The sequence below is a fragment of the Hetaerina americana genome, unplaced genomic scaffold, assembly GCF_022747635.1.
Source record: "Hetaerina americana unplaced genomic scaffold, ioHetAmer1.1.p SCAF_13, whole genome shotgun sequence".
Taxonomy (NCBI): Eukaryota; Metazoa; Arthropoda; class Insecta; order Odonata; family Calopterygidae; genus Hetaerina; species Hetaerina americana.
In genome coordinates, this window is record NW_027286403.1 from 1251113 (window position 1) to 1270550 (window position 19438).

The 19438-nt window shown below is 34.0% G+C and overlaps 1 protein-coding gene across 5 annotated transcripts in view; it reads left to right on the forward strand.

Annotated features, from left to right (window-relative positions):
- The window catches only part of LOC139686039 (Ig-like and fibronectin type-III domain-containing protein 1), an 862041-nt gene that overhangs the window by 838035 nt on the left and 4568 nt on the right, over nt 1-19438 (forward strand). For all 5 annotated transcript variants that reach the window (XM_071583133.1, XM_071583132.1, XM_071583131.1 and 2 more), the window contains 14 exons: nt 589-744; nt 2908-3226; nt 3590-3765; nt 6121-6259; nt 6683-6818; nt 8699-8891; nt 9062-9308; nt 9445-9623; nt 9746-9877; nt 9952-10102; nt 10441-10587; nt 12420-12531; nt 14861-15060; nt 15429-15613. In XM_071583133.1, coding sequence (XP_071439234.1) covers nt 589-744; nt 2908-3226; nt 3590-3765; nt 6121-6259; nt 6683-6818; nt 8699-8891; nt 9062-9308; nt 9445-9623; nt 9746-9877; nt 9952-10102; nt 10441-10587; nt 12420-12531; nt 14861-15060; nt 15429-15613 — 2472 coding nt within the window. The remainder of the gene's footprint in view (nt 1-588; nt 745-2907; nt 3227-3589; nt 3766-6120; nt 6260-6682; nt 6819-8698; nt 8892-9061; nt 9309-9444; nt 9624-9745; nt 9878-9951; nt 10103-10440; nt 10588-12419; nt 12532-14860; nt 15061-15428; nt 15614-19438) is intronic.

Genomic DNA, 19438 nt, shown 5'->3' on the forward strand with positions numbered 1-19438 from the left:
GACACTGTGTTTTTCCTAATGAGTTTTGGTGTACGTGGCCTTTGTTTTGACTTGCGAGGTCTTGATCAATACTTTGTAGGTTAAAACATGGGTCTCGTATGTTGCAATAGTTGCGGTGAGCATGTTGTTCTATTTTCCGATTTTGTGTCAATTCCACCTCTTCCCTCTCCCTTTCCTCTCCCCAACCATTCCTCTCACCCCTTCTTCGCCTCCCGTTCTCCCCTTCCCCTGGCCCCCTTCCCTTTCTCTCGCACCCCTCACCTCAACAATTCCAGCAGTCATTACTTCTATATCTTCAGATGAAGACGGATTGTTTCCGTCGAAATATCAAGAAAATACGTGTGAGTGTTCTTCTTTTTTTGTGTTTCTATATTGTGTGTTACTGTGTATTGTACTATTTGGCACTTCCATGTTACGTCTACGAAAGCATATATATATATATATATATATATATATATATATATATATATATATATATATATATATATATATATATATATATATATATATATATATGTTTTTGTTCATTTATTCATCAACCTTTATGAAACTTCAAGATGAATATATCAAAGTTTTCTGTTTTTGCAGGGTTCCCCATTCTTGCTGCAAGGTCTAAAACACAATGTAAAATATGAGGTTTATCTGGAAGCAGTAAATGCTCATGGAGTTGGTCAGCCTTCTTCTAGAATAATATTTCATACCCCTAGTGCTGTTGTGCAAGAGGAAACAGACATGGAAGAAAGGGTTAGTATTGTCAGCAATATTTTGTGCTGTGTGCAGGGAAGAATAGAATGGCAGATTTTTAAATAAGTATTTGCATATTTTGGATTATAGTGGGAAATTTTTAGTACTGCTGAATTGATGACTACCATTGGTTTGATTCCGATCTTTTGACCTATCTTTAGCTTGGGTGATCCTTTTAGAAGCAATTACCATTGCTTTCACCAGGACAATTCTAGGGGTCATTTGAATATTAAAGTCCTTCCTCCACGTCAAGGTTTTTGTCCAAATGAAGAGGAAGCTACAAATGTCATGAAGCAAAAATCATCAACAATGGTCGTGGACTGCCGCCGCCGGCTGGTGGGCCGAAATTAACGTAGCCCAGTTCAAAACCAATATGTAGAAACACAATATTTCCTGTATCCTGGTGTTTATGCAATTGTTTGTATCGATCATAACGCTTGGTTGCATAACTCAAAGGATGTAAATGTGCTCGAGAGTTAAGATTACTATAATTTAGATTTTTCAACCATATTTTATAGCATGCAAGCGTATGAAATGTCCTTCTCTTTACACTTGAATCAAATCTGTTTTAATTTAATCGGCTTAGCAAATAAGGTTTATGAATGAAGGATTAAGTAAATCAGTTTTATTTCATTTTCTTCCCTCTTAAAATAATCAGTGACATACCTGTAGATTTAAAGCAAAAATTGCCTTACTTTAATGAAGAAGGAGAGAATTTTCATAATAATCAATGAGGAAACATACCCAGAGACTTGTTACAATTTGGAATTCAATGAGTTATTTAATTCCAGATTATTATTTTTCAATTCATATAATGGATACATTATATGAGAAAAATGAGGTTCTTATAACAACCAAAAGATTATTTAAATACAAAGGGTGTGAATGATGTTAAGGTGTTACTCTAATTTTATGATTGTCAACCATTTTTTCAACTAAATTGCAAGCAAAAATATAAGAAAACCTATTTAAAATGTAATTCACACTACTTTTTAAATTCATATGTGACCCTTCCCAGTTTTTCTGTAGGTAAGACCAAATATAAATGCCATATATGTATCCTAACCACATCTTCATTTAAAATGTATTGCCTTTTGCTGGATGACATAAAAATAGCTATAAAAAATAAATGCTAGTGCTTCTGCTTCAGTTTCACCTTGGCAACTTCTTAAATGTTGGCTTATTTTATGTAGATTCAGTCAGGTTCTCTTAACATATTTTTCCTTGACTAACACATTTATGTACTTTGTGTGATTTCACTCGCTGAGTACAAGTATGACCTTTCAGCCTCTTCAGTTTTTAAATTACCAATGATTAATTCTGTATTTTGGGTCGTGGTAGTCCAGGGGGGAGAGCGTCGGACAACCGACCAGAGGGTCCTGGGTTCGATTCCTGGGCTATTTTCTGGGCACCTGCAGCTCCACACAATCTATGTGATTTTTTGGGTGCCAGATCTTCCTGGGAAACCATAACAGGCACAGGGAAAGGACAAGGCCCCCTACCCTGATGTTTGAATTTCACATGCTGTCAGGCTTAGTACTGGGTGAACTGTACCATCACATACCAAACCGACCTTCGGGTTGATTACTGTGATTATGGATTTTTTTATCCCTGTATTAGGAAAAGACTTGTCAGGGTCATCCTTAAAGTAAGATATTTGAGAATGTATTGCTCAAAAAGACAAGGTTTTTGATCTCACTGAATACTGGTTGAATTCTCATAGTATTATTTCCCATACTTGGGGATTATTAGTAATTAATATACCTGATCAGTGAGGACTTTGAACATTTTAGTCTCCCAATATTGAGACAAAGTTTGCTAAGTGATAATTATAAATAACTTTAGAGAGATATTTATCCTATTTTTCCTAAATCAAGTAACAAAGATGTCTCTCCTTAGAATTTTATTTATGAGGCTTAAATATTCTATAATTTACTGTCTTTATCTATTTAATTTTTTTTAAACTTTAATTTAGATTTTTCATATACAGAAACATGTATCAATTTTATCAAGCCATTTGTTCGACAGACCAGACTTCATTTTATTACAGTAATAGGATATTTTTAATGCACGTGGATAAATATTATTGCTTTTAAAATGTTTTGTGAACAAAACTTTTAACTGAACATATGGTAACTCTCTCTATTCTTTCAAAATTGACAGTGGATAGATGGACCAAGTAGCCTTTACAATATGACAGCTTGTTGTGTGCAAGTGAGATTGAGTGATGCTTGCCTCCCAATCTGCTCCTATGATGCAAACATGAGTGATATCCGCAGACTCGTTACTACTTGTGAACCAGAATTAGCCAAGCTAGTTAGATGTGCTTCTGGTGGGCGCAATCACCAAAAATGTTGCCAGCGCAGAGGAGCACCATCTCCTTGCCTGAGTTTATGTGCAGGTGTGATTGTTGATAGTGCACTGGCCATAGCAACAGCTTGTCTTCCATATGCGGGGAACATTGTCCAATGCTTTGCAGAAGGTACGTATTAAGTCATTTAGTCACTGTTATTTTTATCACTTAACTTAGGCATTTCAGAGCAAGAGAAAGTTAAGTTTGCCTGTGAACCACATTTCATGAGGAATGTTTTTCATTCAACCTTTAATTCTAGGGAACACCATAGAAATGCTTTGCACGGCAATAGAGAATTTTCAAATTCTATGAAATTCCTTGATTATTTCTTAGCCTACATATCATGGCTAAATTTTTCTCCGATAGTTTCTCTTTTAATAGAGTCAATCCATTTTTTATTGAATGCCTTTATAGTCAGAATATATTCTCACAGTATGCATACATTCTTGTTGTTTAATATATTCCAACGATCTATCTTTTTTAATATATCAGGAACTGGTTTACTACCTGGACCTGTGGAAGAACTCCATGTGACTGCTGTTTCCAATTCCTCTGTTTTACTTGTTTGGGAACCGCCTCAAGATGGAAGTAATGTCACTGATTATGTTGTCCACTATCGGAAAATGGACAATACCTCAATGCATGAAGTTGTCTTAAAGTTGGATAATGTAAGTCATTTTTCATTTATTTAAAATCTTGTGGTACAAGACTGGCTTAGCAAAATTAATCATAGTCTATTTGCACTAAATGAGAGCTTTGAGAATCTAAGGGAGGCCATGGACTATAACATCATTTGGAATTACATTTCTATTCTTACCTCTGCTATAACTCCACTTTACCCTCCAGCCTCCACTTGTGACCCTGGAACCTCCGATTGGCCATTCAGTTTAATATCCACCAGGCTGCCATGCTTTCCACACTTGCACCCCATCCGTTTTGCAGAATATTAATTAGAATTGAGAATTATAATGAAATACTCTTTGATTGTAAAATTGGGACATTCCATATTAGAAACTTATTAATGTTTACTTTTGCCGATTTCTATAATAACTGTTGATTATTAAATGGTTAATTACTCACTATTATCTAAAATGGGTAGTAAAATAAAAATTTATTGGTTCTTCATTGATGTAAAATCAATCCAGCTTTACTTCAAAAGTAAAGTCACTTTGAAAACACTGGGATTTTCTACTTCATTGGGAAACCAAAAGATTGGTCTGCCACAGATCTCCACTTTCCCTGATTTTGTACCAATGTCTTCACCTCCATGTATGGCTAATGGCCAGGCTCCTCTTAAAGGTTACTAATGTATTCTAGACCTGGACTGCATTTGTGGTTCTTTCCCTCATTCACTGGATGCCTTTGAGATCTTACTTCAATATCTGCTCACTCTGCAGTTTACCTTCTTTATTATCTGTAAGGTAATATTTCTTCTTTAGGCAAGATACCTATCCAATCCTTCTAAAATATTATTCATTGCTCCTTTTCTCTATCCCCTCGGAATTTTCTGCAGTAAAACCTTTTTCTTTAATTAACTCAAATTGTTACTTTTATTAAGTATTAGACTCCATACATAGGTTTTAAACAGCTGCTTTCTTACCCATATATGCATGTCCTTTAATGTGAAAATCTTCCCTTACTAACTGAATAATGTCCTTTGTTTATTGTTCCTACTCTTCTAATTTTTTTACTATTGCATTCAAATATATTTTCTTCTCAAATATGTATATGCTTCTATTTTCATTTTTCTTTGACACGGTTACCTGATCCTGTGCGCTATGTTTCTGACAGTGAGAACTTGTTTCGTCTTCATTTATCCTCATATTATATCTAGACATCAGAATTTTATACATTTACTCCAGCTCTACTTCTCTCACAGCAGAATAGTGATGTCATCAGCAATCAGAAACCTGTCTATTCTAACTGTATTTTTTGAATGCTTTCTGTCTTCTCAATTTTTCTATAAGTGAATTTATTCATTACAGAGAACTCAATATTGCTGGGTTTGGTCATAGCACCGAGCTTATAATCATTAAATAACGCTAACTTTGAATCATTTTATACTGATAAATGAGGATAAATTTACTGTTTTTTTGCATCATATCACCAGTTGTAATTCGAATTCACATGATAAAAAGAATTAAAAATGCTTTCAACGGATGAAAAAATCTACATATTAAAAGTTAGAATATAACATAATGGGAAGAATGATTATTTGTTCTATATTTATGTACATCATTTGACAATTGTTGTTGCCCCAGCAAAATGGGTCATGAACTTATTTTGCAATGTGATTATTTAGCTATGACACATTTAGCAATAACTTGGAATGATTTACTTCTTTCATTTTAGAATTTTTTCTCTGCCAAAAGAGCTCACATATTTGACAGTTAACCAAATTCTTTGAGGCCTTACAAAATAAATACTTTCATATAGTTTCACCATATATGTTTTTATATATTGTCACCATGTCATTCAGTTAGTTATTGAGATGATAACAGATTTTCTCTTCTGAGTCCAAAAGAATATTTTTTTTTAATTATGTGAATGAGAATTGAAAATAATTCAATTGATGAAATTTATTTTTCATGATACTGCAAATGTTCTCTTCTTGAGCATATCCAGTAGCTCCTAACTCTCTTGAATAGAGCAACCATACTGATTTTCTACATTGCTGTTCCCAACCTGCATAAAATTATCATGTGATTATTGTGAGAAGTTTTATTTCTTAATCAAATATTTTTATCATAATAAATATCAGTCAAATGAGAACAGGGTTACCTTGATGAAAGGAAAAATCATGCATGAAGATCTAATTTATCTTTAAAAATTCTTATATATGCACTTGGCACATATGTGAACTTTTACTTATGTTTCATGTCAAAAAGAATATTAATAATTTATGCTGCTATGTTGAATCAATACATTTTATAATATAAATAAATTAGATTTTTTAAAGATAAAACAAACTTTGAACATTTTAATTAATAGTTGCAATATATACATGCTTTTATTCTTTCCAGCAATTAACTGTGACCAACACTTCAATCAACATTACAAATCTTGAGACTGGAAGTGTGTATGACTTTTTTGTAGTATCCAGAAATGATGAAGGAACCTCATTGCCAGCAGCTTCCATTATGATCAATGTAACAGAGACAAGTGAGTCACGAATGCCATCATTCAGAGTAAAAGTCTTTCTAACTTGAAAACAAATAATTGTTTTTAAAAATCTACTTTTATGAAATGCAGTGCAATGGAAAATATTAGTTCATTTTATGAATAAATTATGGCACATCATCCAATTGCTCCCGCCACAATGAAACTTCAATTTTAACTTATCTGGTTTAGCAATTTTAATCTGTGGAATGCTCATGGCTGTATAAATGTCATTTTACAATGTCTCTAACTTTGCCATCTTTGCCAATGCATTAGTAAAAACTCTTTAGATATTACTTTTTTCTTAGCTACATTGGCAATTTGTTATGCTTTGACTTCCACTCTATTATTCTACTCATGCATGGTAATTATATTGATTTATTTTTGCATTTACCTTTTAAATACATGCAATACTTTTTATTGCAGAATTGGAAGGCAAGGGAATTGCTGCTGTCACTTCACCTCCACATTCACTCTCAGTTGCTAGTCACAGTGCCACGTGGGTGATTATCTCTTGGCAACCACCTGAGTTTAGTCATCCAACGGAGCATATCACTTATAAGTAAGCTATTGAATTTGGAACATAAAAATAATGATATCTATATTGATTAGAACTTTCCTATTTATGCTAGTCTTTTATATTTTCAAAACAAACCATGAGAAAAATGTTAATGTTCACATAATAATTTAGCATTATAGGTATATGACTCAAATAAGTAAAACACTCTGAAATTTTTCACATGAAGTAAAAAACCATGAAAGTTGAGCTCTTCAAATTACTCCTCTCATCCCATTTGAAAATAATGACTACCTAGCCTCCAGTCTGGCTAGTTTTCAGTAGCATTAATTATCATGATAGACAGTGTTAGTGGAAACAGTATACATTAATCACATCTGAAATAACTGTATTGGGGCATTTACTCTAGGCAAAGTGAGTGTAAAATGAACTGAATATAATAGTGGTTATGCAAGGTAGAGGAAGGAAAAGAGTATGCATTTAGCTACTTTTAAGTGAAGTAAACATTATGCTAAGGAAAATGGTTTATTGATATGGTGTTTCTCTAACTTCTCAAAAAATATAACTGGCAATTATGAGGCATATTCGATAAGTAAGGGCTTATTCTTGCATTTATATATTGAAAGGTAAAAACAAAGCTGTATGTATGCAACACCATCTAATGACTGTTTCTGAAGCCACTGAAGTCATTGTTTTGATTCAGGAGTTGCTTTCCTATCAGTGATATCAGATAACAATGTCCATGAAAATCATTGCATCCACCAGTTGCGAAGTGCATGCTGTGATTGGATTGTTGTGTACAAATGGATAATCAGCTGCCAAAATTTATTGGAAGCTGTAACTGGTTTATGGACATATAGTAATGAAGGTACGGTTAGACATTGGTGTCAAGACTTCAAAAATTGCCATACAAATATGCCTAATGAAGAGTGGAGTGGCAGGCCCAGTATCCAGACAATGAAATTATTCAATAAGTTGACCAAGAACTGCTATCTGATTGATGATATGTGCTCTTGATGATAAATTTCCTCATATTTGAGGCACCAGTATTTATGCAATTGTCACAGAAAAACTTGGCTATCATTCAATTAATTGTGTTGCTTATTGATCAATGCCAAGAACCAAGAAAGTTTGATGTTTGATCAACCACCCTAGAATCCCAGCCTTGCACTTACTTAGCAACTATTTCCTTTTCTTGCCCTTGAAACAGTGACTTGGTGGACATTGGTTAGAAAATAACAAGGAACTCAAGACTGCCTTGGTAAACTGTTTGAATGCCCTGGCAGGGAACTTGTATGCTGATGGATTAAAGAAGCTGGAGTAGCATTAGAAATAGTGATTAGAAGTGAATGGTGACTATGTAGAAAAGTGAAGTAGGTTTGTAGGAAACTGAAATCATCAGAGAATACTTTTTCTAATGAATATTTTTTACTGTGATAAAACTGCCCTTATGCTGCAAAGATGCCATGTAAATAATCCAGCACATCATTCTTGGCTAGTTAAAATTATTTTTTATGATGATGCTTGCAATCTAAGTTTTTATGTATTATGATTTAAAGTAAAATTATGTGTTTGGTTGACTTGTTTTGTATTTTTCATGTTAGTTGTGTTCATCCAAAAACCTACCTTAACCGGTAGATTACCTTATAATAGTAATAATTATTATCAAGTTGAATCTAGATATACAGATTTCAGGTTCATATGTTCATCCATTAGGCCCTCTACCTTAGCCATATTTACAGACAGAACAACTCATTGGTGACTTTATTGTTTGAATATAACTTATACAGCTGAAAAATATTTCTTAGATAATTCAGTCTAGTAGCAGTCCATGTTATGCAAATAATTAAAACTATAATTTTTTTTCTCTTAGGCTAGAGTAACACAGTCAAGTTGGAATAGTGCATGTATTTTGTCTTTTACAGACTTTATCACAAGCCTGCATCTGAAGAGGTGTTCAATGTTGTGGAGACATCTCTGACCACTCATATGTTGGAAAACTTAATGCCAAATAGTCAATATATAGTTTATGTTGTTGCAAAGAATAAAAAAGGGTTAAGTTTTGCTTCAGAAACTCTGATAGCATGGACTGATCCAGCATATCCTGCTTTTGTTGAGGTAAGAAACTATTTTTGAATACAAACTAATATTTTTATTTGCATTGTCATATAAATACTGAGAAGAATATTACTACTTTAACTTTTATGGACAATTCTATGACCGATATAGAAATATTTAAAGCTTTTGTTCCAGATTGATTATTTATAGTGATTTTTATCTTATTTTAGCCTCCTACTGTCCATCCCATTAACCTAGTCATTGAGGGTAGCAGTATGACAATCCTCTGTATAGCCATGGGTACCCCTATGCCAACAATATCCTTGTACATATCTGGTCGCCTGGTTCGACAGGAGACAACACGCCACATGGTAACTGTTGTACACAATGTTACCAGGGACATGAACCAAATCTCATGCTATGCTGATAATGGCTATGGAACACCTATGCAGGCATCTCGAAGGATTTCCATCAGTCGTAAGTCAAAGTATTTTCCCCATGCTCAGAAAAACCACTAACTCATTCAGATGTCATTAAAATTTAAGAAATGTCACCAGTATAATATGCCACTATTTATTAAAAATTGTTTTTCATTGGGTATCATTTTTTTTAGATGTCCCACACATTATTGGATCAGGAATGACAATGGCTGCAAAGGGAGACTCTGTAACTTTGCAGTGTCAGGTTGAATCATATCCAGATCCAAAAATGATATTCTGGAGAGACCTGAATGGTAGAGTTCCCGTTATCCATGGGGGGAAATATGAAATCAATCTTCAGAGGGATAAAGATGTAAATATTATGTTATAATATCGACTTAAAAAATTAATATTGGGTACCATGTGAATTTATCAGATGAACTAGTGAAATGTCAATGAATTCTTTTATATCACACTTTTTAAACATTATTTCAGGAGTTGTCAAATTATATAATGACCTTGAAGATAATTGGGTTAATGGAAGAAGATGAAGGTGATTATTTTTGCCATGCTGAAAATGCTTTTGGCAGTGCAACTCAGCCTGTATCAGTAAAGATTCGAGCACTGGTGAGTTTCAATGATTCTACATTATCATTGTTTGTAGTTAATTGAATTACTGTGAATTATGATATTTTTTGCAGGAATCAACAATGAATGTCACTCAGTGCTGTAATGAGCAGAATGTTTCTGCTGGGTGTATGGATGCCTGCTCATTCTTCTTGGATATAGATGCTGTGATCGATAAACCTGATTGCATCAATGACTTTGACAAGTTAATGAAATGTGCTGCAGGTAAGAATGATTAAATATTAATTTAATTTAATTAATGGAATTTTGAATACCAATGATTGCTCTTAATTAAATAATGTTCAAAATGAACTATGAATGACACAGCTGATTTGTAAAATACTTTATCACCAGTATTTCTACAATGTATAAGTATTTTCTTCCTTCAAAGCTTCATATTTATCATTAAATTTGAAAACTACGATAAATAAAGAGAATCATCTTGCCTCTATTATTTGATTCTGTGTTGTAATGTAAGGCAGAGTCTCAAACCTCTGTTAAATTACAAAAGCATGACAAAAGATTGGAAACCTATAAATCCTTGATTTTAAATTACAATTCAGATGGCTCAGATCACCGTAGTTGCTGTGCATCATGGGATGTGCCAAAACGCTGCTTGGACTGGTGTAGAGGGGAACCTCTTCTAAACAACAAGTTCTGTGTTCTCTCATACACCAAGCAAATTGTTTCATGTTTTCATGAAGGAAGAGGTAATGAATTATTGCCACACTTTTTGTGTTGTATTTTGTCTAATATAGCTGAAGGAAAGAGGCATTTATTCTAAATATTCATTTACTAGTAATTACCATATTTCCTGGCCCATAAGACACAGCAACACATGAGATGCAATAGAATTTTTAAGGTAAGAATTTAAGAAAAATATTTTGACCAGACGGAAAAGGATCAACTAGCAGCTATATCAACATTTTTCATCGTAGAATCCCATAAAATCATCACAACTGCTGGTAAATCATTTCTGCAGTTATTCTCTCTGGAGATGTCTCTTACTTCATACACATTGTCATCTTCACTTCCAACTAACACATTAATAGTTTCACATTCTTCAAAAGGCATTATCAGAGTCTTGCTTTAACTTTCTGCCAGGATTTTTTCAGCCAATCACAGGAACCAAAACTTGACAGACATTTCATCCTTCCCATCGGTGTGACATCATGTATTGGTGTCTTATTATCTTTGTTTCTTATTCAAGTGGTATTTTTTTTGCTAATGTAAATCTAGTATGTATGTACAGACAATTTCTCATCCTGACTCTCTTACTCCATCATGTAGTCCAAAAAATTGGCACTAGACATACCTATGACTTATTTTCTGGCTTCCATTGAAATAATTTTTGCGAAAACCATAGTACTAATCGTGCTGTGATTTAGTATCCTGTTCTTAACATGTTCCTCAAGTTTTGGCTTTTAAGGAGCACATGAACATAGTTTGTTTTACTCATTTGAATTCACTGAAACCACCTTCTGCTTTCCCTGTTCTTGTATCATCTACTCAGTCCGAGGTGGGTCAAAATGCCTTTCAGCTGCCCTGTTTCCATGTTCTAAATAATTCATGATGCCAAGTTTAAATATGATACCATCTGATAATCTTAAGATCCAATGCAGTTATTACCGTTTTAGCTTTTTATTTATTCAATTAGTTTTAGCAATGGTTAGTTTCTGTCATTATGTTGACATGTCAAAATTCATGTATAAGGTAACAGTTTTCTATGCCTTTACAACACTTGCATACGGCTAAGGGTATCATCATTAGGCCAATGTGTACAAGTTCCACAGCAGCACCACATGTGAGAAGTAACTAATTGCTTCACATTGTATGCATTTATGATTTATTTTGGAATTTTTTAGGAAGTGCTTTCAAGGAAAAATTAAAACTGCTGTTTACTACTAGCTCAAAACAATGGTATTATCAACATTTGTTTTAAAGGCAACCTTTTTCTATGCCTGATGTAGGAAAAAAATTCTTAACAATAAGTATTTTCCTGGTAGATTGCTTTGTGTTTTAGAGGTCAGAGTTATACCCATATATTCTTGGCCCACGATAAGATGCAGGCTGATGTTACAATGCATTTTGGAGTAAGAAATGTGTCTAAGAGGCCCAAAAATTTGGTAAATCAATGGGCACAATATTCATGATAAGTATTAAATTAATGCTTCTGATGAGCACCATATTTAATCACTTGTGTACAGATGCTGTAATTTTGTAATGTATAGCAGAAATTCTCTCATTAAAATTAACTTCTATGAGGTGTTTGATAGCATCAATAATTAAAAATTTGAGGATCTTCTGCAGACTTTTGAATTTCATTTCTGTGTTTTTTAAGATTAAATAATATCACTAAAACAAACATATATTATTACCAAAATGAACTGAAATATATATTGATAAGGCTTAGTGATGCTCATTCAAACTGAATAAAATCTTTATTAATATCATTTTTCCTCAGACAATTTGTCTCTATTATATTTTAAATTTAACTTAATTCTACATGAGTCACTAAGCTAATAACTACTCCTTTTTCCAGATCGACTCCCTGGGCCTCCACAAAATGTAAAAGTGGATATTCTCAGTGCCCACTCCGCTTTGGTATCATGGGATCCCCCAGTGAAGAATCCAAACACAGTAGAAATGTACAGGTGTGTACAAAAATTCATAGCATTTTTGTATTTACTTGTAAAAAATATATTTGAGTATTTTTTCTAAACATGAAGCCAAATGGGAAACAGCTGCATTACCATTCTCAGGAGCAGAAGCTCACTATTTCTTCTGATTTGCCTTCAGTAATTTTTCATTTATTGATTTAAAAACCAGAAACCTGTGAAGTAAAACTTTGAAAAGGTTAACTATTCGAATACCAAAGGCTGGACTCAAAGGCTGGGCAAAGAAGCTCACTGTACTCGTATCTTCTGATTTTCCTTCAGTAATTTTTCATTTTTTGATTTTAAAACCAGAAACCTGTGAAGTAAAACTTTGCAAAGGTAAACTATTTGAATACCAAGGGCTGGACTACCCCAGGTTCAGTTGTCAGTTAAATGTATAATAAATCAATTTAAGAATGGAACTTGGAATGGCTGATCATACAGGGTGTGCAGGATATAAGAGCAAATATTAATGTTTAGACTTGAATTAATTATCTTTGGTGAAAGTGAAAAACAATTAACAGGAGAAGGAGGCTTTTGGAGCCATAGCAACATGATCCTTCACACAGTCTTCATGAAAGGAAATTCAAGAGTGAGTATAATATTGTAGAAGACTCCTGCAATAGATTTCTATCAGAAGAAATAATTCCAAAATTGGGAAATATTTAATATTTTCCCCTTTTCCCCCACACTACCCACTACTTTCCGCCCAAATAATGTCTTCAAAAATAATATTCTCTACCCAGTCACCAACACTCTTTAACTTTGCATTACTAATAGAAATGGAATTAATAGTTGAGTACATTCCAGCACAGATTGCATCTAAAAATTCTTCTTTTTGTTAAAATTCTCAAAGATTTGGTTGTCCAGTGAGTAGAGTGCTAGTCTACTGAATGGAGGGCCCAGTATGTATTCAAGGTAATGTCTTTAGACACCTTCAACTTTACTCAAGCTGTAGTGTTTTGGTACCATGACTTCATGAGAAGCCACAGATGGCACAGGAAAATGGCCAAGCCCCCATAAACTAATGTGTGAATTTCATATGCCATATTTGGCTTAGTACAAGATTAGCTCTACTATCACCTGTCAAACTGTCCTTCAGGTTGGTTGCAATGCCTTCAAAAGTCAAACCATCTTCCGTCATTTCCCCAAATTTCCTTGCTCAATGATTTCTTCACCTAGTATCATTTTAATACACATTTATCTTAGTACATACTCGAGAGGAATATTTTATCCAATAATTTGTATTGAGTTCATTCCAAATCATTTCTCATCAACCTTTGGTAATAAATAAATACATGATTTTTGATCATATATTTTTACCTTATGCCTTAATATGGTAATATTATTTTAGCAAAATTTCTGTAAAAATAGTAAGACTTAAATTTGTCAGACTCAAAAAAACATCTTGATATCATCATAAATCATATTATTATCTTAATCATAAAAACGATGAAAATATGTTTTTTATCAAAAAAACAGTTTCAGATTTAACTTTGTTTTTCGGTTTCGATGCTGCACATCATCATCATCTGATGATGATGTGCAGCATCGAAACCATGGTCGGGAAATATTAAATCCTTTTGGTGGAAATGTTAAGTTGCTTTTTACCATCATTATGTTATTTATATTTTATATGCAAGAATGAGAGTGAGTTTCATAACTAAAATCAAAGCAAAATGAATGCCTGATTGGAGCTTAATTGCATTATATTTGTTGTGTGTCACATTAAAACTTAAGTAAAATGTATTCTATCAGGATATTTCTAAGAGTCAGTGGAATATGTAGTCATTACAGCTAGGCTGAATATTTTGAAGAATGGTGAGAAATTATCATAGAACTTTCTTTTTGTTAAACACTCAACTTAGCTCACCAGTAAAAATTATGAGGGTGATGCATCTTCATCATATGCTCTTTGTTCAATAATATAATTTTAATATATTTTAAGTTATGTTTTCCTTCTTGGAAAGTTATAGAAAAATATTTAAATAGGTTTGAGGGGCTGAAACCTCAAGTAGTTCTTTTAAGAAATCTATATCTGGTTTATTGTCTTCTGTTTTGAGGTGAAAACTTCTTGCCTGGGCTATTTCTTCTATTTATCAATTCAAAAGAAAGCTACATAGTTGAATCCTCTAATTTTGGCCAAGCTATTTTGCATATCAACAGCTGTTTTACACTATATACTAGTCAGAATATTCGTTAAGGTCTGGTGGAGATTTTACATGCAAGATAGTCATTAGAGTACTAAAATTAACCTTCATTTATACATGGTTCTAATAACTTAAATCACTGTTCCTTTTCCATTTTTGCCTATTCTCATTTCTAGGGTCTTCTGGAGGCCAGTAGGTGCAAGAGTGACACTTAAAAACGATACAAAGGATACAAGTATCACTGTCAGCAACTTAAAAGACAGTACGTGGTATGAATTTGTTGTTAAAGCTGGGAACCATCTGGGTACCAGCACACTCACAGAACCAGTTAGATTCATCGTTGGTGATAAGTATATTACATCTGCTGCTAGCGCTAGTGAGTATGCTCTGGTATATTATTTTTTTGATTCATAGCAATATAAGTGATTTTAATGGCACATAATGTGCCAAGATAATAGTTAGTGGAAAAAGATTAGATGATAAAAATAATGGTTAAGAGTCTGACATTTATTTTGTTTGCCTCGCATAGTTTTCATTTGCTAATCTGTTTGAAAATTGCTATGAATCATATTTTCCATTAATAGAATCAAGAATGGACATGAGGATAGGATTAAAAAAATACTGCATCAACTAGTTGAAATTTTTTGGGGTGAAAATTAATTAATATAAGATATTTTTTCTGATATGATTGCATTGTTCTTATTCAGTATAAAAATATGCAATTTTCAATTTGAATAATTGCAGATCAAGACAGTGCTCATGTTGGAGTAATTGTTGGAGTGGTCCTGGCACTAGTTATTGTAGCAGCCATTGTTGTTGGTGTAGTATGGTTTCTTCGATCCAGGCGACTTCTTGGAGCAAAGTCTTCAGGTGGAGTTGCTTTTGAGAATCCTAGCTATTTGCGTGAAGTCAACATGGACCATATTCAGGTAAGGAAGTTTATCCTTTAGATTGACTTTCTTTAAGTACTCTTTCTGCAAGCATAAAGATGCACCCATAACTATATTCCCTTTAGGTTATGTACTGCCAAGAAGATCCTGATGTTAGATCACAAAAAGAAATTTACTCTTATTCAATTATTTCTTTGAAACTACCCTGTCCTTGTAAGCATATAGACATAGTTCATTCAATTGTTGAAGTATTCCTGTGTGACTAGAGGGTGTTCAGGTTTTTCCTTAGAAGTGTGCCAAAATTAGGTAGTCACATAATCAAAGTTCAATATCATGAGGTCATAGGATTGCCTGTCATGGAAGATAGAATTAAATTAGAAGGGCTAACACTGAAAATGGCGATAAATAGAAGAGCAGCAATTTCTCCTTTAGCAGAGAGGTGATGTCACAGAAACTTTTCCCACACTCCATTGGTCATACCAGTTGTTGAACTGCATTCATATTTTAATAATTTAATTATACTGAAGGGTATTGCTATGTTGGAACTTAACAAAAAGGGTGAAGTATTAAATTTACCTTTGTTTTTATACATAATGGAGTGTCACTTACATGTTTCCTTCAATAAATCATTAGGGAAAAAATAAAAAAACAAATTATTTTAGTAGATTATATTTTTCAACATAATCATTCTTTAGCTCAATACACTTTTCCCAGTGCTCTCCAACTTTTTAAAGCTATCCAAAAAGTGTATTTTTGGATAGTTTTCACAAAAGGCATCTTTGTTGGCATCTGACCTCCTACTTCAATGTGAATCATTTTCTGCTGAGCCATGATTTCAAGTTTAGGAATAAAAAATTCAGTGGAAACCATCTGGTGTATAGGGTTGCTGTCGTAATAATTTGAAATTTAATTCCATGATTTTCCCCTTCAAAACCGCACAGGTATGCACCCATGTATTGTTTTGATGGAAGATATTTTTTTCTTTACCAAATGAGGATTTTTTCTCGACTTATTCACTGAATCACAGTGCTACAGTGGTACCGAATACTTTCCAGTTGCCATTTATCCTTTTCGGAAGTAGCTGAAGTAGATGATTCAGCATGAATCTCAAAAAACTTTGACCATTACCATATTGGCTGATATTACTGTCTTTGCCATCTTCAGAGCCAGATAACCTTTAGAAACCCACTGTTTTGACTCTTCTTTTGTCTTGGGTTTGCAGTGTTGAATCCATGTTTTGTCCATCTACTGATATGTATTGATGCAGTAACTCATCAAGATTGTGACGGAAAAGTACCAAATCCAATTCCAAAGAGACCACACAATTGTGTTCATACTCCACTGGGATCAAAAGTAGAACCCATCTTGCCAGGATTTTTTCACACCCAATTTTTCATGCAAAATTGAAAACTCTGTCCTCTGTGTGATGCAACAATCATTTGTGGATGTATTGCCACATTTAAACTCATTTGCCCAATTGTAAGCAGTCACTAACACAAGCAAATGTTCAATGAATATCATCCAACTCAGAAGTTTGTTGATTCAATTGACTGTGAAACTAAGAGCAAGCCATGGATATACCTTAAACTTTCATGTCAGTCTGGTGAGAGGTGAGGCTTACTAAAAGCAAACCTTTTATGACACTATGAGTGTCATCCCTAGGGTTTTCCAAGGAGTTATTGAAAGACCGACATATCTAAGGGAGATAATTAAGGAAATGATTATAATAAACCTCCTCAATACTCTAGGATTATAAATTATTTACATTTTTAGATATCAGCACAACTGTATGGGAAATGGTTGATGCTAGTGCTTTCAAAATAAAATATTTAATTCATACCTCTCTCCCATAGGGAATTAAATTTTTCTTTATTATTGGGTTAAATGATGGTTGGTTGGATGGATGGTTGACCTTATTCATAATAAAATTCATCAAGTTTATCTAATTCAAATTACTGTAATTGTAATCAACGTGGAACTCAATAGAATAAAGGATAGATATAATTTAAAGGAGATTTTCTCCTTTTCTCTTGGTAGCCAAGAGAAAACGAGTAAATTTGCTCTGTTTCTCTTAGTTGCCATGTTAGGATAATTTAAGAGAGCCAATATTATTTTGGTGTGGCTATTGCAGGTAGCATGTATGTTGAACACTTATCGGCTGCATATTTCTCTTTTCTTAAAAAGAGAATCTTCAAGAGAAGCGTTCCTCTTGTAGACCCTTGCCGTTACAGAAGAGAGAAATATTACGTCAAAAACTATTCCCCATGTGACCACAACAATATCTATGAATCACTATGAAAGCTTATAATCTACCACTAACTTAGTTACTGATGTATAGAGATATACCAATTGTCTTTTTATAAAAGTTGAAAATGTTCCTACTTATTCAGTATGAAGGTATTCTACTCGAAGATATATAACAAGTTTCCAACCTGGATGTTAGTTTAATAGGCAATGGTGGAGCTCCCCTAGTATTAAACCCAACTGCATGTGGAATTCACACATCAGGGTAAGGAGTCCATCTCCTTTCTATGCCTCATATGGCTTCCTAGGAAGTTCTGGCACCCAAAAATGACACATCTTTGGTAATACTGAGGGTGCCCAGAGGCATCACCAGGAATCAAACCTGAACCCTTCAGTCAATTGTGTCATGCTTTATCCACTGGACTAACACGTCCCTTTCTAGACATATAAATGACTTAAAAATAATATTGCCATTTTTGGGTGCAAAATTTCACATTGTAAATAAAAGCACTCAAAATTGCACAAAAGTAAAAATTTATGCATTTTCTAAACAGTAGTTTTATGAAATTGATTATATTTTGTCATATCTTTCTAAACATTTTTGTTTATTCCTCTATTTATAATTTTTACAAGCAATTTCATTGCCATGATTGGTTCATTTTAATAATAAATTACATAGAGAATTCCAAAGAAACTGCGGGAGATGCCGCAACAGTAACCTTTAACGGAGTCATCCGCTAATGTGCATTTTAATGCAACAATTTCAGAGCGTAAAAATCATTCGCCTTGACTGGGACTCGAACCCAGATCCCTCAATATCCGGTCGAGTGCTTTAGCCACTTAAGCTACCGAGGCGTCCTCTTAAACTCTGAAATTTTGGGGCTTTTAAAGGAACTAGATGTTATGACGAAATACCGTACATACAATGTCACATGCATTCGTAGTCGTGCGCGAGGCGCCACTGTCCACGAGGTTAAAAGCCAACTTTAAACACGTATGGTGTTTTCCCTTTGACAAATTCCGAAGAAACTGCGGGAGATGCCGCAACAGTAACCTTTAACGGAGTCATCCGCTAATGTGCATTTTAATGCAACAATTTCAGAGCGTAAAAATCATTCGCCTTGACTGGGACTCGAACCCAGATCCCTCAATATCCGGTCGAGTGCTTTAGCCACTTAAGCTACCGAGGCGTCCTCTTAAACTCTGAAATTTTGGGGCTTTTAAAGGAACTAGATGTTATGACGAAATACCGTACATACAATGTCACATGCATTCGTAGTCGTGCGCGAGGCGCCACTGTCCACGAGGTTAAAAGCCAACTTTAAACACGTATGGTGTTTTCCCTTTGACAAATTCCAAAGAAACTGCGGGAGATGCCGCAACAGTAACCTTTAACGGAGTCATCCGCTAATGTGCATTTTAATGCAACAATTTCAGAGCGTAAAAATCATTCGCCTTGACTGGGACTCGAACCCAGATCCCTCAATATCCGGTCGAGTGCTTTAGCCACTTAAGCTACCGAGGCGTCCTCTTAAACTCTGAAATTTTGGGGCTTTTAAAGGAACTAGATGTTATGACGAAATACCGTACATACAATGTCACATGCATTCGTAGTCGTGC